The sequence below is a fragment of the Terrapene carolina genome, unplaced genomic scaffold, assembly GCF_002925995.2.
Source record: "Terrapene carolina triunguis isolate 2854851 unplaced genomic scaffold, T_m_triunguis-2.0 Scaffold93, whole genome shotgun sequence".
In the NCBI taxonomy this organism is placed as follows: domain Eukaryota; kingdom Metazoa; phylum Chordata; order Testudines; family Emydidae; genus Terrapene; species Terrapene triunguis.
Genome location: NW_020664444.1, coordinates 16984450 through 17005789, shown reverse-complemented (window position 1 = coordinate 17005789; position 21340 = coordinate 16984450). Strand labels below are relative to the sequence as shown.

At 40.9% G+C, this 21340-nt stretch overlaps 2 protein-coding genes across 6 annotated transcripts in view; one reads left to right on the top strand and one right to left on the bottom strand.

The window, feature by feature from the left end:
• Positions 1–3109, top strand: part of VPS35L (VPS35 endosomal protein sorting factor like) — a 125213-nt gene extending 122104 nt beyond the window's left edge. For both annotated transcript variants that reach the window (XM_026650619.2, XM_026650618.2), the window contains exon 31: positions 2784–3109. In XM_026650619.2, the coding sequence (XP_026506404.1) occupies positions 2784–2882 (99 nt within the window). In that variant the 3' untranslated portion in view covers positions 2883–3109. The remainder of the gene's footprint in view (positions 1–2783) is intronic.
• Positions 3110–5739: 2630 nt separating this feature from the next.
• On the bottom strand, positions 5740–20598 carry KNOP1 (lysine rich nucleolar protein 1). 4 transcript variants are annotated; one of them, XM_029911263.1, is made up of 5 exons: positions 19135–20598; positions 14541–14609; positions 12717–12794; positions 8652–8811; positions 5740–6800 (listed from the first exon to the last, which is right to left on the bottom strand). In XM_029911263.1, exons 1-5 carry the CDS (start codon positions 20512–20514, stop codon positions 6757–6759), a joined length of 1731 nt encoding a protein of 576 aa, XP_029767123.1. In that variant the 5' UTR covers positions 20515–20598; the 3' UTR covers positions 5740–6756. The 4 variants fall into 4 exon arrangements, with proteins under 4 accessions (XP_029767123.1, XP_029767120.1, XP_029767121.1 ...); XM_029911260.1 differs by having other exon boundaries at positions 5740–8811; positions 19135–20597; XM_029911261.1 differs by having other exon boundaries at positions 5740–8808; positions 19135–20595.
• Between the last annotated feature and the right edge of the window lie 742 nt (positions 20599–21340).

Genomic DNA, 21340 nt, shown 5'->3' with positions numbered 1-21340 from the left:
TAATGCAGACAATTAGGAATTTTTTCCACATATGCACTGCTTCTTTGCACAGATGAACCACTATCTTCCTCCTACAAACATTTGGAAAACCCTCCATAGGCAAATCCTTGCCCCTAGTAGACACAGGTTCAGGATTTCTTTCCTGTGACTGGTTTATGTCATCAACTTGACTGAACTAAGCTTTAATATCATCCCCAATCAAAAGATCCTTAGGCAATAACTTCCTTACACCAGCTATAACTTCATGTTTAACACCATTCCATTCAAGATGGATTCTGATTAAAGGCACACTTACAGTAAACTCAGAGGATTACAATATTCACACTCTGATTTGGTAAATAAATCTTCCTCTTTGACAAGATCTGTTTTAACAAGAGGGATGTTAGAAGCTGCAATTTGCCCTAAACAGCTTTTACCATTGACTTTTACGTTCTCTGCACAAGTCATGGGGTTACCTTCACTTGAGCTCACAGTAAAAGTATTTACATAAAAGGTGGCAGTGTTTGGGGTAAATCTGGTTACACGCAGACAACTGCTTAGAGTGAAACAACATAGCAACATTGTTACAAACTCGATAGATTCTATCCCCATCTTTGTTGCTGAGAGGAACTGGTTTTTCAGTATGATATAGTTTCTGTTGTTCCTTTATTCTCTTGAGTTGGAGCTTAAGTCTGTCCACTTTTGCCTTAGCTTCTAGTTCCTGTAATTGAATATATGCCATTTTTTGTTCATGTTCAAAACACAGGCGTTCTCTTTTAGCGGCTTCTCCTTCCATATCAGCTATTTTTTGCTTTTGTTTAATTTCTAGCTTCTGATTTCTCACTGCAAGCATTTTCGCTGGGTCTGCTTCCTTATCACTGGCAATTAACAGATTTTTCAGTTCCTGCTCTGGGGCCTTTTGCTTAAAATACAACCCTCTCTGTAAGCACAATTCTTCCAGACTTTTCTGTCAGGATCTTGATCGTGGGTCGCTCACTGTAACTGATTTTTAATCCTTAAACTCTCCAATATCAAAATTAAATTTTGACAAGCATGTGGTTCTGATCCAAAAACCTAATTAACCTGTGGTAATGTGTATCCAAGCACGACTATGCCACTGTGACCAGGGTCCTAGTGGGGAGCCAGCTATGGTCACTCAATTAGGGTGAACTGCAAAGAATGGGGCAGCCAAACACCAAAAAGCTGGTGGATATTCCAATACTTAGATTCACCGAGCCAGCATAAAACAGCTTCTTTATTACCTTTCTGGTTACTCAGAAATCCAAACAACACAGTTCCCTTAAAGCCTCAGGCCTCCATTCAGGTACCCACGTCAAACATGATAAGATTTACAGAAATTCATTTCATCATATAAAAGAAAAGGTTCTACCAATCCCAAAGGATCAGACACATTACCTCCCAGGTTAATGAATGTATCAGATCTTACCCAAATACATGCTACTGCCAATTCTTATTAACTGAACTAAAATTTATTAAAAAAGATCAATATACATACAGACATGAGTTCAATTCATTTAGCTGTAGATTCATGGCAGAGATGGTGAGCTTTGTGGTTGCAGAGAGTTCCTTTAGAATTCAGTTCATAGGTCATTGTCCAACGTCCAAATATCACATTCAGGGTGTATCAGCCTAACTGGGACCTCAGTCTTGCGACTCAGACTTCCCCCAACGAAACTTAAGCAGATCTGAGATGACAGAATCAGGACCCAAGGATCTTTTATAGAATTTCATGTCCTCTTTGACAAGTTGGAATTTCCTCGGGGAACAAAAGGTAATTAGGATGACTTTGAAGGAAGTCCATCACCGGTACTTAGCTATACGAATTAACATAAGGCCATTTGCCTTTTCCTCCACCATTCACAGTACATTTCAAAGAGAGATGAATACTGAGATATCCCGTGTTTACAATTCATTTAAATGATATCGGAATACAACATAGACAGGGACTGTTGATTACATTGTTGACCCTACTCAGACATATGTAAATACACACCAACACAAATATTATCTCCCCACAGGTCTTCTGTGAGTTATTTATTTTGCAGGATGTTTAACCCTTTCTAGCCATGCATCAGTCATTTTATTAGATTTATTTCCTTACAACAAAAACATGTTCATTTAAATCTTTTAAAATTGTTTTGAATTGAAAAAATAACATGTTCTGTGTATCTGAATCCTAACAACTTACTGTCAATTTTATATGAGAGCACATAACATAAATGCCAACTTTTGAATCAACATCTGCTCAAAACAGAAATCAGAGGTAGCCTTTCACTTGTGTCCTGGGCCCATGGCTGACGGGTTATAAGTAAAATGGAGTGTGATTTTAGTCTCTTTTGCTATGACCAGTGGTCCACTTTACAAAACTAGCACCCAGCCAGGAACAGTAGGCAGCATCAGCTCACAGGATGCTGAATAGCCGGCCTTTTATACTTAGGCTGCCTTAGCAACTTTCTCAGCATTTTTTATAAGTATGTCATGCATTTGCTGAATGGAAGAGCACTGAAAACGCTGGTGCTAGGAACAATTGTACTCCAAATGAAACTGCCTTTCTGGTTAGTGGAGAAGCAGCATGGTCCAGACCTGAAAAATAACACTTGTTGAGCAACACCTGTGGCTGCCAGCTCTGGGGTCAGGTGTGTGTGGTGTTTATGCCTGGATTGGTCTGCAGTATTGAAACCAAGTGAAAATCAGAGAAGTTCTTTACTAAAACTTTCATATGGCTGTCAAGAAATCTGATTCAAGAAAAAGTACAAAGATTTGTATATCTCTTTCCTCTGTAGGTGAAAACATTGGAATACATCAAGAGGCAAAGCAAACAACCTGACATGAGTCATTTTACAGAGCTGGCACTAAGACTCCCTCTGCAGTCCAGGACCTGATGAATATTACCCTTTCCAAAGTCATCTTTAACGAAGGGCATGTTGCCAAGTCCATAAAATAGAAGCTTTATCCTGAGCTTTTATTAGAGTTCAATGTATTTTCATTTTTAAGTTTCACTTAAGAGTATGACCGATTGATTTGGACAAGGTAAAGCTGTTCTAACAAAGTGCAATAATTTGAACTAAGTTTGGTTCCAATGGTGTCATTAAACAGAATCTGATTGAAATGTTTAGGTTCAGTAAAGTGTATCTTAAAATTTCTGATGGCAAATAACATTCCAGACCTGAATTTGACATGACTTAAACAACATAGGAAGAAAATGATCCACATAAGCATATTCAGGAGTTCCCCCTTCCCCCATTTTCCTTCCAGTTAGGACATATTATTTTCTCCTGTGTGCAAGCAATATGTTGATGTACCATCCTACTTCATGATCAGCAGTAGTTCTAGATGAGAATTATGCCTGACTTCTTTGTAGACAGGGTTGTTTCCAATATTCATGTGGCCAGTTCCAATATAACAGGAATATGGCTGAGATGTTACTGTTTTCTGGATTTGAAAAATCATTTTTGTAATACACTTTCACCAACATGTTTATGCTTTTCATTTTAGTCTAAAAATGTTTTGTAAAATGGAAGGAACCTCTACATTTAATCTGGCAATCAGTGGGAAGACTTCAGAGGAAAATGCAAATGTATTTCGAGTCCTCTGGGTTTTCAGTCCAAATGCACAGTATCATCAAATAAAAACTGTTAATGTGCAGTTTAGGTCATCTGTTTATTCCTTATATTACATGTCTCCACAGTCATCACCTGACTGAACATCCTGTGATTATTAGTTACATTTGCTATTATACTGCTTAACAAATTCCACTCTGCCACTTCTAGCCAGTGGCAAGGAGCCAGGATGTGAGGTTGCTGCTACTGCCATAGGGGCCTAGTTTTGATTGAGTTTAGGCAATTTACTGAGTTAATCTCTACAATAACCATGGATGACTAAAATACTCTAGCCAAATTTTGAGTAAAAAGCTGTCTTTTTGTTGAGGGTGAAAATTCCATTTGTGTGCATGAAATTCTGTAATAAAATAGCTGTGCTCTGTGGTAGAAGGTGTACCCCTTAATGTGTGTGGAATGGTGGTGTCAAAACATTCTCCATCATGCTGAGACTGATGACTGCCTCATTAATTAAAACAAGGAGTAATGTCCCCAAAAACTAGTTTAGCTGGAGAGCAGAAGTGTTAATCAGTCGATGATTGCAGCTTTTTATTGTTTTTGCAGGTGGTGTGTTAAGAAATGCAGGTGTCCATTACTTGTGCATCGTCACACATGCTGGGGTTTAAAGTGGATGCAGCTTAACTGCTCTTTAAAAAAAAAAAAAGCTAAGCGGACTGTAGAGATAGGCCAGTTGAGGTGAATAACTGCTCTGGTTGCCAGGCAACAACTGATTTTTCTGCAACATATTTTGAGTCTATGGTGATTATATCAAAGGGTCCACTTGTCAATGGACACTCACTACCTCATTTGCTGTTTGTAATTTATTTGAGTATGCGCAGCTTGCAGCAGAGGCTTAGGAATATGTTTTCATTCTATTTTTAAAATGTAGATTGGAAATAAGGTTTTTCAAAAGTAATCGTGTAGGGTCTATAACCATAAGAACAAGTGTATCATAGCTATGCAATATGGAATGGGGCATCTATTTGACTGTTTCCATTCTTTGCTCATATGCTGTTAATTGTCAGTGCAGAGTCTGGGGAGAACCAGAATTACAGGTGGTCAGTGAGAGGGGAGTGGTGCTAATTTAGTAGATTAAAGGTTTTTTAAAAATTAACCTGATGGTGTGCAAGTGCTAAACCATTCCCAGCTTCCTTCGCACCCCCCCACCCCCGAGTGTGTTTACTCACGTTACAGCCACTTTGTCTTGCTGTGTTTCACCCATGGTTCAATTCCTTTGGAAGCCTGCGAGTTCTCTAGCTAGATGTCTGCTCTACCTGTTTAGTGGTAGTGTTGGCTGGTTTGGTGTGCCCATGTATGGGGTAATGATGATCTACAAATCTGCAGTGTAGAAAATGCATGCAAGGACTCTAATCCTGCTAGTTGTACAGCTGCTGTGGCTTTCTGTGATATATGGACGTGCAGAATACGAGGATCCTTTCACAGAAGGTAATATACAAGTGTCACAGAAGATAGAGATACTGAACAGCTCTGCAACCTATTTTATGATCAAACAGAAGTCTGAGGCCTCTGAGCCTCAATTTTTCTTAACCAATAGCTTTTAAATTATCCATAGCATTTTACACATTTTCAAGGTTACATAGTTTGGCAGTTGATTTAAGCCAGGTCCACAAACCCTGCCATTATATACCCTGATGCAATGCACCAAAAATTATTATTCTTTTCTTGCTCCTTGCCCTGATTTTCTCTTAGATGTTAATGAGTGAAAACCCAAGAAATATAACTAGTGATCAGGTTGTAGCTGAGTGATTTGAAGTAGGACCCTGTGAAGGCTATATATAGGGGGAAAGAAAAAGTTGTAGGAACACTACGTAACATTTATGAAGTGAGGATGGTATCGCAGCTTGTCATACAGTTATCCTAACCCTGTTACCAGGTTGTAATTTGCCTGTAAGCAATTATGTCAAATACCCAAGCATGGTAAAATAATGGCATTAGTACATCCATTTGTACACTGAACTATATGGACCCATGTGTTTCCTCATTGGCCATTTAAGATTTTCACCATATTGTTCCATTTTTTTACTTGTGTGTTCTTCCACACCCATGTAGCTGTACAGTGACGGACAAGGCGCCTTTGCTAAGAACAAAGATCTAATTGGGAAATAAATGAACACACCCAGTCTCATTAAAAACCATTGCTTAATTTCAAAGCTACAGTAAAATGAAGTTTAGGTACAAAGAATAAAATGTTTTCATTATAAATATATACAAATCTCTTAAAACATTACAGCTGCTAAATGCAAAGGAAAGATTGAGGAATGTGCAAGTTACATATAGCTAGCGCAGGGGCTAAAGTAGGGCTCCTCACAGAACAAGACTATCAATGTTCAAATCCTGCCCTCTTTTTTAATATACAAGTCTGAAAAGCACTGAGGGGAGTAATTCTACACACCCCACATGCTGAAACAAGCCTCAGTAAACGAGAAAGGAAGGTGCATAGTTTGACTCTATATTGAAAGTGACTAAAAATGGTCTCCATGCTCAGCAGTGCTCCTCCTGCTGCTCTGCAGAATCAGCCCAAGTAGGGGAGAGTGAACTGGACTCATCATTCTGATTCACATCACAGCATTATGTTCCAATGGCAAAGCAACCTGTGAAACTCCTCAGTTGATACTCTTGGTTACATGCCTGAGAGTAAGGCCTCAGTTGATGACACAGGTTTAAGAGTAATAGAGCCTGCAGCATCTTTGTTGTAGAGATGTGCTACCTGCGTCAAACCAGCTTGACTTTCAGATCCCAGGCTAACCTTGCTGTGGCTCACGGTGCAGATGTTGGTTTCCCGCCTCCACTCCTACGCTGACCAAATCACCAGCCAAGATTTTTCCCACTCCTTCCTCTGCTTCTCCAATTTGACTCTTGCCTTGCTCAGAGCAAAACAAAGGAAGGTGTCTCCAGCAGCACAGCTAGCACTCTTCATGTCTTGGCAAGAGAAGGTTGAAGATAGAATGTGGGTCTAGCGGTAGCATTCTACAGACCTTGACGTTTCTGTTTAGTGAGAAACCTCTGCTGCCTGAGAAGAGCGAGGCAGGAGCTAAAGCCAATTGCAGGGCTGTGACAGGCAAGCCAACCACTTGGCTGGAGGGGGGAGAATTCCAATGTGAGGGTAGAGGCTCTGCCTGAGGTAGTCCAGGGCTGTAACTCACGCAGCAAGGGGAGGAGTTTGACCTGAGGCAGCCTCAGACCCTGCAGAAGAAAGGATTCAACATTTCAATGAGGGAAGGGAGGTCACCACGCCCCCTTTTCCTTGTCTGAGGTACTGGAGTAGATTAGTGGGGGCTTCCTACTCATCAGGTGGCTTTAATCTCCCTTTATAGGAGTTACCTAAAAAGCCATTGGATGACTCCTGGGGGGTTTTGTGTACACAGACCAGACTTTGCAAAGAAACTTGCCCTCTCAAGGGGGTACAGAAGAGCAGGCTAACACTTGTTTCAGAGCAATGGCTGGAGAAGCAGAGGAGGGAGGCCTAGCAAATGGGAAAACCTGGGTGGAGGTCATCCTGCCTGTTGGAGAGCAATGAGAAACAACTGAGCATCTGCAAAACAGTAAGTAAGTGGGGAAAATAATTTGCCTTTTACCTTGTAAAGTGAGCCATATTGCTGTGGAAATGCTGGACCCAGGAAGTGGCCACACTGCCATTTTTAGAGTCACTTTACAGCTATGCTAACACTTGTGAAGACCATCTCCTCCCCACCCCCATATCCCAGTAACCAGTGGCAGGACACTAAGTGAAAGTATTAAACCAGTTAATACACACAGCTTTTCAGAGTTTCAAGGAGACAATGCCACCCTTACTGATTCAGGCTCTCTAGAGTTCCAAATATGCATAGATTGAGTAAATATACAATTGCATTTATACAGTTCATGCTCTCTTGTACACAGCCAGTGAAAATGTGACTGTGCAACATTACATGTAGGAGTTAATCCAAAGGTTAAGAAACAGGAATTTCATTCATGCAGGTCTATGATTGACCTTCATGCGGGTTGTGCAGTTCTGAGAAATAGTCTTGGCCACACTAGCCACTGGGAATTCTGCCAGTTTACTAGGACCAGGATTTGGCCCTTAAAGCAAAGCTACCAAAACAGATTAACACAAATAGTGAACGATGTTAGTTAGCAAGAAAGAAGTAGAAATTAAGCGTGGCGCAGTGACTCATTGAAAGTTACTATCCATATCTTGCCATGCTTAACTGGTGCATAGAAATTATAACCAAGATGCATCGGCACAGCTACCTTATAGAGTCACTGACTGGATTTTTGATGTTGAAATAAAATGTTGCTCGTGAGAGCTTGGGAAGTAAAAATGATTTGGCTTGTGGCATTTTTGAAAAGGAAAAAGCTATTGAGACCATTTAAAAAAAACCATGAGATTTGCAAACAAAAAGTAGCCTGTTGATCAAATTCTAGATTTCCTATAGTGTTTCTTTCAGTGCAAAAGGCCATAATTTGGCACCACACGAGCAGAAAAATGTATGTGAGAATTTTACATGATGGACTGTAAAACCGCAAAGGAACCATTATGTTCTGTTGAGTCACTAAAATGTATTAAAAAGGGTTTATACATTCTGCATTCTAAGAGTCTAAATAAATATTTACAAGATTTAAACGGCCACAGGCTACAGCTGCAGGTCTCAAACCTTTGCTGAAGGAGATTTTCTCCCCATTGCTAAAGAACATACTGGCAGACCTTCAAGATACATTGGGATTTGTCATTCAGCTGTGGTTAGAACTCAGTTCCATGTGCACTGAGAGTTCTAGTCACATCACCACTTGGTGCACTTAAGTGGCAAACTGGGTGTTGAACTTGGTTTCATCCCAAGAAAAAAATGTAGAAAGCAAGTCTGAATGGTTTTTCATCCCCCTCACGTTGCTGCAACGAAGTTTAGTCCTCAAATTTAATAGATTTAGAAACATATTTATCGATGTACACTTTTTTGTTGGCAATAGGCTGGAATCCAAGGCCAATTCCTCTATGTTGCTTCAAGTTTACTGCTTTCTCAAACTCCAGTTGCAGGGTCTGCTTTAAGGTTTCCTCACCTTTCCTGTTCAGAGCCATGTTTGGTTTTTCTGTGGTTCCTGGTGGATCCTGGCTTGAGGCAGAACCCTTTTTAAAACCGCCCATCAGTTTAAGAAATTTTGTTTTTTGGTCTGAACTTTCAAAAGTAGCTGTGCTCCACTGGCCAAACTTTACATCCTGCTGAATAAAACAAGATGATTAGGAAGTTTTACCTGAACTATATCTATTATCCATAAACTCATAGAATCACAACATTAAATGACACCAGCTTTAAGGGTTGCAACCACCAGTAGGCTATAAAGCTTGTGACAAAGACACAAAAACCGTAGTGGGGTCCTAGCACACCTTGGGAGTAAGCTAAGGCAAGGGAAGGAGAAATTGTTCTCTTCCTACTTCTGCCTCCCATCTCTCTGGCCTGCTCCATGCTCTACTTCAGGGAAGCACATGGTAAGGAACGCTGGAGCAGAGTGAGGTGGAAGTTTGAATGGGGTAACCCTCAGGATCCAAGCGCACCAAGCCATGTTCACTACTCACCATCAGAAACAACACCATGAACCCAATCCCACTGGCATTTGCAGCCACTAAAAACTACAAGTCTTGAAGCAACCAAAGGAGAGACATTTTAAGCATCTTTGAACAAGGCATGTACACTGCCTAAAGAGGAGATAGGAATTGCATGGAAAGACACCCGTGAACAGATCCACCTACTATATTTCTTTCAAAAACTGTTCAGTATTTGCGACAGGGAGTTTTGAACCCTTCTCCATCTAACCTAGAGGCAGGCTTGAGTGGTTTCATCGTGCTGGCATAGCCAATCATAACTGCTTCTGTTAATGAAGTAGTACGGAGGGGCTTTGCTGCTGCACTAGCATTCAGCAATGCTGAGTACAAATGTAGGCCCCCTATTTGTAAGGTGCTGAACAGCCTCAACCCCACACAGCACTGTACATGATCTGGCCCATGATGAGCTAAAGGAGAAGGAAACAGAAGGTGCAACTACATATTAGAACAGCTAGGCATTAATAGGTGCCCAGGACTGACTCCCGAGTACTTCCTACTGTTTGTCTGTCTCAGATTACTAAAATTATCACAACTGTGTTTTGCACAATTACAATCACTGCCCACTATTTTCAGAACTTCTGAAGGGTGGAATAAAAGCTACAGCCTAAATTACCTAGGCTTTGTTTAGTGTTAAAATAAGTGCTTCAACTCCTGTCTAGAACTAATACAGCACAGTTTACCACATACTCATTTCAAAATATTGCACCCTTGCTTTGCCTCAATGTAGTAAATATAAACTAAGGGTATGTCTATACTACCCACCGGATCGGCAGGCAGCGATCGATCCAGCAGGGGTCGATTTATCGCGTCTAGTCTAGACGTGATAAATCGATCCCCGAGCGCTCTTCTGTTGACTCCAGTACTCCTCCACCGCGAGAGGCACAGGCGGAGTCGACGAGGGAGCAGCAGCAGTCGACTCACTGCAGTGAAGACACCACGGTAAGTCGATCTAAGTACGTCTACTTCAGCTACGTTATTCACGTAGCTGAAGTTGCATAAATTAGATCGATTTCCCCCCCCTAACCCCCCAGTGTAGACCAGGCCAGAGGATAAGCCATGTATGTACAATTACAGCATTTACTTCCCAATTATGTAATGGGACAGTGTGTAGTCTGTCAGATTATGGACTGATGCTCCAGCGAACCTTCAGAGATGAGCCAAAGAATGTTCAATGACTGTTTTCAAAGCCCTGGTAACCAATAAAGAGGGTTGCTGTGTCAGATGGGTTGCAAATGGTACAAAAGGTGCATCATGATCCATTTTAAGATCACAGTGACAATAGACTGCATCCAGCAGGACATCCATATAGCTGAATATGCAGTCACGGCACCATGTTCATTCCTGTTTTGGCTCCAGTATCTCTTTCCCCTTTATCTTTAGGCATCCAACTTCTCTGCCATCTGGGCTCTTCTCTGATAAATTCCCAAAGACATAAAAAGCCTTCTCTAGCCACACTTTAGTTATTCTAATGAGTTGGCTGCTTGGCTTTTCTAGAAAAGGTTTCAGACCTGTCCTCTATTTTCATTTTCCTTATGCAGAGGTAGGTATTAACAACCTCAGCAACTGTTTCTAATAAAAAGTTAACTATGAAGACACAACCAAATCTGGCCCGTAGGTTCTAAGCACTAATTTCTCTCCCCACTAGTTAACTATCCTCTACAGGCACAACATTAAAAACACACACTCAACCCATAGGACCACTGGCAACTGCTGTAGTTTGTCATTCTTATCTCTAGCCTTCCATACTTCAGCTGCTAACAAAAGCAGGAGGGAAGGAGTTCTGCTCCAGTGGTAGGAGCATTCACGGGTGTCAAACAATGGAGCTCCACATCAGCCAGAGTCACCTCCTTTATATATAGTTAAGTTGTATATAGCCCACTCTTCTGAAACCACCATCTTCACCACACAGCCAAGATGATAGACAGCGCACCATACACACTGCAACAATTGCAATAGTGGCAGCAATCTGGGAAGGGTTTTGTACATGATACATAGCCAGTGGGCGTAGAGTCTTTTAATTCAACATAGACTAGGCTGGCTGCTTTTAAAAGCAGACTTTCCACCTTACTGAGGAGTTTCACTTTGAACAGGATACAAACCACCTCATTGATATTTCAGCTTTTGTAGAAGTTTCGTAATTTTGTCATACAGCTGCTGTAAGTCAGTGTCTGTGACACCAACATTCTTTCTGAGAGGTGGAGGATACATATCAGCACAGATGCAGAAATAATTATACTTTTTCAAACCGTATAATTTTTTAAGTTAACTGCTGGCAATTACTACACATTGCTTTTACTGCAGCATTTCCAGCTTGCTCTTGGTGAAGCTCACTAATTAGTCTTCATAGCTCCTATTCCGTCATGTGCTAATAACCACTGATAGTTCAGCATCAAAGGACTGGGATTCCCTGCCAACATGTCATTTTCTGAATGACGTCAGAGCCCTTTAGATAGTTTCAAGGCATACCTTGAAATAAAAGCAGAGTTCTCTTCCCAACCCCCTCCCCTATGCAAAAAGTTACACGTTTTATAGATTTCGGCCATTTGATTCATGTACGTTCATACTTTACTAGAACTGTGGCAGTCTTCTCATGCAGTTCACAGACAGTGGAGATAATTTGGGATACTAATAAGGCCCCCTCCCCTTTCTGAATCCCACCACCCCGACTAAAGGCCAGCAATTACAGCAGCTGACAGACGTTCCACTCTAAATCTGCCAGGGAGCAGAAGTGGCAAAGACAAAGAACCGAGACAAGCTCTACAGAGACATAGGTGTGAGCTGCAGAAGGTGAAAACTTGACTGACGGGTAGGGGGCATCTGCACTATATTTTCTTAGTCCCCTTTTGGCCTTCCCACTCCCACTCACATACTTGAGCTGAAGTACCAGGTTACATTATTTGTTTATAGGAGACAGCAAGCTTTTCAAATGGATTTGTCAGTTTCTCCATTCCCTTGCCCCAAGTGAACTTCCTTCCCAGAAGAAGTGCTTCTGCCCCTTGACGTGCACAGCAAGCCACCTACTTGTGAATGACCAAAGTGTCTACCAAGTCATCATGGAGACTATAAAACAAGCTGGTTGGGTTTGATGCTGCTCAGTAATTTGGGACTAGCTCCCTGCTCTCCATTTCTACCAGCAAACTATGTGCTAACTCTAGTCCCAGTGACAACTATATGCAGGGGTTAGTGTTATTTATATTCCACAATAAATAGAAAATGATTTTGCAGCAAATTCATCTTGGCTAATTTTCCAGAGGGAGCAGGGAAAATGCTACTTTTCAGGACTAGTGATGGGAATTAGAGCTCTGTACAATCCCACTGCTATTGGAGTTGGCTAGTCTGCTCCCAGTGCCTCTTGGGATTGGACTAATTTGTTCTGTAGTATGACCTCAAATTTGCAATCAGAAGAGAGGGTTGTGTGCCAAGTGGCATACATGACTAGCATACAGAGAAGGATGTGGTGCATTTTCACAAGCAGTGCTGTGGACACATTATCCCATCAGATCAAGCTCTAGGCTCATACGTACAGATTCCACTTTGTTTCTGAAAACCTTCGTTTTGCCAGATTCTCTATCAATCTCTTCTTGCAGAGCTTGCCGTCTAACCTAAAAGGAAGAAAAATAAAACGCACAAGATACTGGTTTGTGGGTGAAATTTTGGTTAACTGAATTCATGACATAAGAATGAGATGACAAGAAAAAGTGACTGGTTGAAAACCTGGCTTGTAACTTAACTAAAAGTTAGCATTCTAGCCTTTTGCACACTCGATGTCAGAAGATAAAGCCATTATTAATTTCCAACATTAGCATTTCTTACAAATAACTGCAAAATATTAACTCTGGTACTTATTAAATGTATTAATTAGAGCTGTTGATTAATCGCAGTTAACTCACACGATTAACTAAAAAAATTAATCACGATTAATCACACTGTTCAACAATACCAATTGAAATTTATTAAATATTTTGGATGTTTTTCTACATTTTCAAATATATAGATTTCTATTACAACACAGAATACAAAGTTTACAGTGCTCACTTTACTTTACTTTCACTTTACTTTAAATTTGTGACTGAATTCATTGGGGGGGAATTATATATCCCCTGTTCTGTTTTACCCGCATTCTGCCATATATTTCATGTTATAAGCAGTCTTGGATGATGACCCAGCCCACGTTCATTTTAAGAACACTTTCACAACAGATTTGACAAAATGCAAAGAAGGTACCAATGTGAGATTTCGAAATCAATAGCTACAGTACTCGACCCAAGGTTTAAGAATCTGAAGTGCCGTCCAAAATCTGAGAGGGACAAGGTGTGGAGAGTGCTTTCAAAAGTCTTAAAAGAGCAACACTCCGATACAGAAACTACAGAACCCGAACCACCAAAAAAGAAAATCAATCTTCTGCTGGTGGCATCTGACTCAGATGATGAAAATGAGTATGCTTGCTCTGCTTTGGATTGTTATCGAGCAGAACCCGTCATCAGCATGGACTCATGTCCTCTGGAATGATGATTGAAGCATGAAGGGACATATGAATCTTTAGCGCATTTGGCATGTAAATATACCTTGTGACGCTGGCTACAACAGTGCCATGCGAACATCTGTTCTCGCTTTAAGGTGACATTGTAAACAAGAAGCGGGCAGCATTATCTCCTGCAAATTGCATCCCATCTTGTCTGAGCAATTGGCTGAAGTAGGATTGGGTGGATTTGTAGGCTCTAAAGTTTTACGTGTGTGTGTGTAGGTTTTTTTAACATAATTCTACATTTTTAAGTTCAACTTTCACGATAAAGAGATTGCACTACAGTAATTGTATTAGGTGAATTGAAAAATATTATCTTTTGTTTTTACAGTGCAAATATTTGTAATAAATATAAAGTGAGCCCTGTACACTTTGTATTCTGTGTTGTAATTGAAATCAATATATTTGAAAATGTAGAAAACATCCAAAACGATTTAAATAAATGGGATTCTATTATTGTTTAACAGCACTTTTAATCACTTGACAGCCCTATATTAATCCTTCCAACTGGGACTGAATTTTCTTGGCACAAAGTCCACAGGCAGGTAACAAATACACAAATTGCCAGCATGGATGAGACATTGACAAGTGAGCATTAAATCTGATCATCTACTTCAAACCCTTTGGCATCCACTGCAGCACCATGCCCCAGATTTTACCCTGCTTTAGTGCTTGGCTCATGGAAGATGCAGCATATTCCATCTGGTAAGTAGTAAAATCTCTCGCATGTGTGCGCACAATACCAATCATTGCTAGATCCAGACACACCTACTACTAGGGTTTGACTTTACACAAAGCTACACAGGATATAGAAATGAGTCTATACCTTGTCTATATTTATTTCATCGCAGTTGCCTTTCCTTTCCTCTACCACTGTTACATCATCCTTACATTCCTGCAAAACAAAGATATAAACCTGAATAGAAGTATGAATATCTACTCGTTTAACTGCAATTTACATAGTGGCAGTGACAGTGCCTAATAGACACAGTGCAGTGTTGCAAAGTCAGGTAAATGGAAACAGTCAAATTCTTCTAAACTGAAAGTGACAATTGGGCCTGTGCATGTCCTTGTGGAGAGATTTCCATCAACGGGGAGATACATCTGCCAAAGCTTTGCACAACGGACACTCTGAAAAAGCGGAGTTATCAGGGACACCCGAGACCTTTGTAAAAGGGATGGGGAACATACAATTATCTGTTGCACAGAAGATGGAGACAGAGGCATTTCAGATTCAACAGTTTGGTAAAAAATCAGAGTTACCATATTTTGAATCTGCAAATAAAAGGGATGGGTTACCAGCATCAGATCTGTGACACAAACATAACCAACATTGAGAACACACAGAAACTCGCTCCCTAAGGTAAGCAGGCCCCACTGTAAGGACAACTTTGAAAAATCAGTTCCAAAAATGAGATTAATGGGCAGCCAATGTGTTGGGTGAGTAATGGAGAGGCTAGGATAGGAAAATTAACTGGGCCACAATGGTTTGACTAGCTGAGAGAAGGTGTCCAGAGGAAAGTTTCATTGAGAAAATTAGATAATTCAAGCATGAAATAATGAAGGAATGCTAGGACAAGGAGAAGATTTGTAAGAGACTTATGCTCACAGAGATTGCTATTTCTGTTGAGGGTTTTTTTCCCAACCAACCCATGGATAATTTAACTCATTTTCCATATCTACCTTTTTATACGCTGAATTCAAATACACACAAATACGTCTAACCCTAACAGGAGAAAGAAATGCTTTCCACAATAAGGAGAGCTCATTCTCTGAACAAAAATGAAGTATCCAGTTTACTTCTACGTGGCCTAGTACTGTCTCTTCAGATTTCTTTAAAACAAAAGGGAAAACAGTGCTGACAGCAACAAACCAAGTTCAGCAAACAGAGTTGCAGTGATTTTAGTCTGAAGGGTAGGGCAGGCAAGAAAGGGAGAACTGTGTGCATCTACCCTTACTAATTCCCAATGATTGGTTGACCCAATGTGGGTTACTGACCATTGAGAATTAGCAGGATTAGGCCTTTATTTAGGGTGTCCCAATCTGAAGTTCTCCTGGACATGATGGAAGCTGAGAGTGGTTAGCACTTCATAAAATTAGGTCACAAGTAAACATCATATAAAAGAAGCAAACATATTTCTTCAGTACAGGATAGTCTTGGTTTATTTTGCTCAGGGCTATTAATTGTGACTGGACTCCATCAGTGTAATGAAGTCTCATTCACATAAGGCACTGCAGACTCTGCTGTGGTATCTTTGCTGCAAAATGAAAAGAGGGCTGGTTTTGTGAGATTTAGTGAGAATGTGCATATGTGAGGTTTATGCATGTATAACACACAGTGCCTGCCGTTAAAAAGGCCAGGTGAGTGAGAGAATATCTTTTACTAGACCAACTTCTTCTGTTGATGAGAGAGACAAGCTTATCTTGGGACCAACGAGGCTACAACTACACTGCATGCATTTTGGCATTCGTGGTAACTATTGTTACCAGTTATTTCCAGTTGAAAGTGTACAGAAAAACTGTGGGTACCTCAGAGCCCTATTCTACTCTCACTGACACCAAGAGCAAAACTCATTCAAGCAGAACAGGATTGGAGCTTCCTGGTAACCACTGGCATGTGCTCTCTTACACACATGCCCTTTTAGGCATTCATTTGGCCGGCAGCATGGAATATACCAGTGTTTTAAAGGTCAGTGCAGTCAGACCCTCAAAAGGAGGGAGTACTAGGAATGGCTCAACTCCCTGCAAGAAATATAGGTTTTAGAGGCTCTGAGTTTCAGTTTCTATTTCTGGACCACAATGAAGGAGCTGGAATGTCCTCTACATATCCAAAGTGGTGGTTCATATTGTTCACAGACATGATGTATAAGAGCTAACATTAGTAAAGACTTGTTGCCAACCAAGCCAAATTTGTTATAAGTAACTACATTCAGGGAGACAAATGTGAATCTCAGCTACAACTTGGATACTGCTGTGTATAGTCTTCAAAAAACTTGCTATGGGGCTTGCATGCACAAGCAAAGCAGTGGATTTTCTGAGCGATGCAGTGGTGTGTGACATGCATTAGAGATTAGAAACTGGTCCGGAACTGTAATGCAGTTAAACCAGGGACCAGCACCACCATCATCTATTACAGCAGTGTAACAATAACTAAATTTCTTCAGACCAGAACTACCCTGCCATCTAAACTTTTGGAGGAAATTTTTATTAATTTACAGAGGACTGAACATGAATAGTAAGAATAGTAATCAGTTGCTTGGAAGGCACTTTGCTGTGCTTTCCATCTTCCTTGCCCAGTACCATCATGCTACTGCATTTGTCACTGTAAAGCTTATCTTGCCTGTGCACACGTGTGAGCAGCTGCATAAATCCAAATAATGTCTAATCGTCTCATCAGGACAATGCCAATTTAATTAGAAAATTTATCACAGCAATAAAACCATCTTGTCCTTCTAAAGGTCAAAAGGAAAAACCTAATAAAGAAGGCTACAGCTCCAACTGTCCTACCCACAATGATAAATGTACATGCACTCACACACATGTACCCTTGTGACCAAAAAAAAGCCCATTTCCATGCTGCCGTGTCAGCTGAAAACTCCATTTGTACACTGCAATCTACGGATGATTGAAAGTGTTGGTCGTTGGAAGGCTCTGCAGGATTCCACAGAACACAAATAAACGTATATGGCGATACACCAAAGCAGAGCACACCAGATTTACTGAGTGCTTTGTCTCAGAAGTGCGTTAAATGGAGACGGTGTCCAAAGCAACCCCAAAGACCATCATGAATCTAACATACGGACAGTGTTTAAAAAAATACGAGGTAGTAACTCTAATACTCTCCAAACAATTGCTGGAGCATGCTGAGTGCTAACTACCACAGCGGCAGAGCGAAGCCTGAGCCAGGAAGGATGCTAATTTTACAGATTTAAGTAGTGGAATGAGAATTAGTGGTTAGAGCACAAACTAAGGAGGCAGTGAGTTATATTCCCTGCTCTGCTGACTCACAGTGTGGCTTTGGGTATGTTCTATCTTATCTGTGCCTAAGTTTTCCCTGCTGTAAAGCAGTTGGAGTAGTAATTACTTCTAAGGGTCGTTGAGACATAATGTATGTAAAGCTCTTGTAGAGCCTTAGATAAGAGGCTCTGTGGAAGTGCAGAGTATCATACAGTAATATCATCATCTAGGGTCTCAGTTTTAGAGGTGCTGAAAACATGCAGTTCCCATGGACTTCAACGGGACTTATGGGTTCTCAGCCCCTTTGCTTATATGGGGTAAGGAGAGAAAGTGATAAAATTATCATATAAATAGTAACTCGCTATCACTACTGTTAAACAGAGTTGAACATTTTGAAAACCTTCAGAGAAAAAAACATTCAATTGAAAATGTTCAGTTTGAGGATTGTTTGTAGAAGTACATCAGATAAGTGTTTCTATTCATCCCAGCCCTCGTTATCTTATGAACAAGACCATTTCTCCATGTACGTTCCACCCCACAGCAAGTTCATTTGGCTATTCAATTGGCACCACAATTTAAGAATTCCTGATAGGATTTCCGTAAGAAATAGTCAATCAGCTGGAGTTCTCCAACTAACTTGAGTCACAGACTTCTAGAGCTTTAGATTACCCATCTCTTAAATGCCCATTTCTTTTGTTTAGTCTTTGGTGGATTGTTTTGATTTAGGGTTTATTGTGTTTAATTAACAAGTGAGGTTTGATTTTGGTTTAGGTTTCATCCTAACATTTGGTCTACCAGGGTTTGCAGATCAATATTTGAGGTCTTGCACACATTTGGGATTTTCTGAAAGGCCTTGTCCACATAAGGCATTTTTTCCCCCTAAACTTCTCCCACAGTTGCTACCAGTAGTATAGGTAGCTCCTCCAGCAGTGTCAACAATAGGATAACCTTAAGGGGTGGGAAAGGCCTAGCACAGACAAGGTGCTGGTGGACACTAGCATTTTACCATCATGTCATGGAGACACAGGTCTAGATGGCATGGTGATAAAAACACTGGTACCCCACTCTACACTAGGGCTGCTACTATCAATAGTGGGATAGGTCTGAGAAAGTTCAGAGCATAGACACAACCTTTGGTTTTGTGTCAACTCCTCCGGGTAGTTACATAAGTAATTTGTGCATTTTGCATTTTTGTAGTTAGAGCACTAAGTGGCTATAGCAACAGGCATTAAAAAAATAAAATACTTCTCTGCCTCCCAGGACTGCTTATATCATTCAACTCTGATCCTGCTGGCTGTTCCTCAGTTTGACCCTGCACCTGACTGCAGCCCCAATGATATAAATGTGGCCCTGCACAGTCCATCCATGTGGAACAGCTTGCAAGATTGGACTCTTCCCGTGTACATAAAAAGCTTTGAGCGCCTCAGTGAGAAGATGGAAAGATGATTTTATTTAGAGCTTACCATTTCCTCATTTTCTGTTTTTACTGTGACCTTTTTCTTTTTCAATCTTGGCTCTTCGGCTCTTGGCTCTTGGTTCTGCGATCCCTGTTTATTTCTTTTCTTACCCTTATTGTCACAGTGCACATTATTATTTTCACGAAGTCCCTCATCTATATTATCCACTGCAAGGTCTTCCGTTGGTTTGGATTTCTTTTTTTTGTTCTTTCTATTGCTTTTAATTGGTGTCATCTTTTCACCTTCAGATATTTCCCCATCTTCATCCACAAGGTTTACAGGCTCAGCTACTTCCTCCTCTTCCTTCTGAATCTTTTTCTTTTTCTTCTTGGTTACTTCACTGTCATCTTCAGAATACTCTCTGTGTTTTTTACCAGCGAGTGCTTTTTCCTGGGACTTGGCTTTTTGTTTTCTTGGAAGGTGTTTATTAGAAACTCCATGACTTTGGTCCTGATTATCCTCACATGTTAAGGAAGAAAAATCTTTGTTTTTTTTCTTCCTCTTGGTTACTTCTCTTTCAGAGTTCTGGACAATGTTCTCTTTTTGTTTTTTTCTTATGAATGTGTTTTCCTGGGAGTTGGTTTCTTGATTTTTTCTGAAGTCTCGTGTTGAAAGGTTCTCCTCAGAAACACCGTGATTGTTGTGCTGATTACCTGCCAGTGTTAAGGAGTCATGTTTGTCTTTCTTTTTTTTCTTCTTCTTCATTATATCACTCTCTTCTGCAGAGTTCTGGACAATATCCTTTCTGTGTTTTTTACCAGCAAGTGCTTTTTCCTGTAAAGTGGTTTTATTTATTTTTTTAAGGTTTTTATTAGAAATTTCATGGTCACTGTCTAGACTTTCTATCACTGTTAAGGAAGAAATGTCTCTCTCTTTCTTTTTCTTCTTCTTCTTGGTTACTTCATTGTCACCCTCCGAGTACTGGGAGATACTCTCTCTGTGTTTTTTACCAATGACTGCATTTTCCTGAGAACGAACTGTGTATTTCTTTGGAAGGTATTGATCACTGTCCTGATTATTCTCCAATGGTAACAAGGAAAGACCTTGGCCTTTCTTGGACTTCTTTTTGAAAACTTTAGATTCCGCCTTTATTTCTTTTACCGACTCAGACTCTGAATTGCTTTCTATTGTCACAGGGCTGTCAGAATATTCTCTTTTTTTTAATTTGGAGCCAACTTTTTTCTTCTTTTTACTAAGATTTAACTGATCTGAATCCTCTTCTGCTAAGAATTTCTTTTTCTTCACCTTCGTTTTTGCTTGTGGGTCAGATTGGAGGTCGTCTTCAATTTTGATGACAGTTTGGCTCCCAGTGCTCTTCACTTTTTTCTTTTTCTTTTTCTGTGTTGTTTCCTCATAAACACTCCCTCCCTCTTCATTTATTATCATTCTGAAAAACAAACTACAGGTTAGTGCACAGCTTTAGTATTGCAACACAGAGCTTTTCTGCTTAGTGCTTCACACTCTTAGGCTATGTCTACACTACAAAATTAGGTCGGATTTATAGAAGCCGGTTTTATAGAAACCGGTTGTATGCAGCCGATTGTGTGTGTCCCCACATAAAATGCTCTAAGTGCATGAAGTCGGCGGACCGCGTCCACAGTACCGAGGCTAGCGTCGACTTCGGGCGCATTGCACTATGGGTACCTATCCCACAGTTCCCGGAGTCTCCGGCGCCCATTGGAATTATGGGTTGAGATCGCAATGCCCGAATGATGCAAAGCAGTGCCGCGGGGGGTTCTGGGTACATTGCGTCAGGCCCCTCCCCCGCCGTCACAGCAACGGCAGACAATAGATTTGCGCCTTTTTACCTGGGTTACCTGTGCAGACAACATACCACGCCAAGCATTGAGCCCGCTCAGCTCAGCTCACCGTCACCATATGTCTTCCGGGTGCCGGCAAACGTGGGACTGCATTGCTAAACAGCAGCAGCAGCAGCTTACTGCCTTTTGGCGGTAGACGGTGCAGCATGACTGGTAGCCTTCATCGGCGATCGGGATGCTGGTAGTGTGGGGCTGGCAGCCGTAGGGCTGCATTGCACCAGCCCCTTGCCTTTTGGCAGTAGATGGTTTATTACGACTGGTAACCGTCCTCGTCGGACAAATTTACATGTTGCCTGAAATGCTCATAGATTATTGTAGCCTGAGCGCCTTTACCGATCCTTCTGGCTACTGTACAGCATATATTGCTACACAGCAGCAACCCCTTGCCTTTA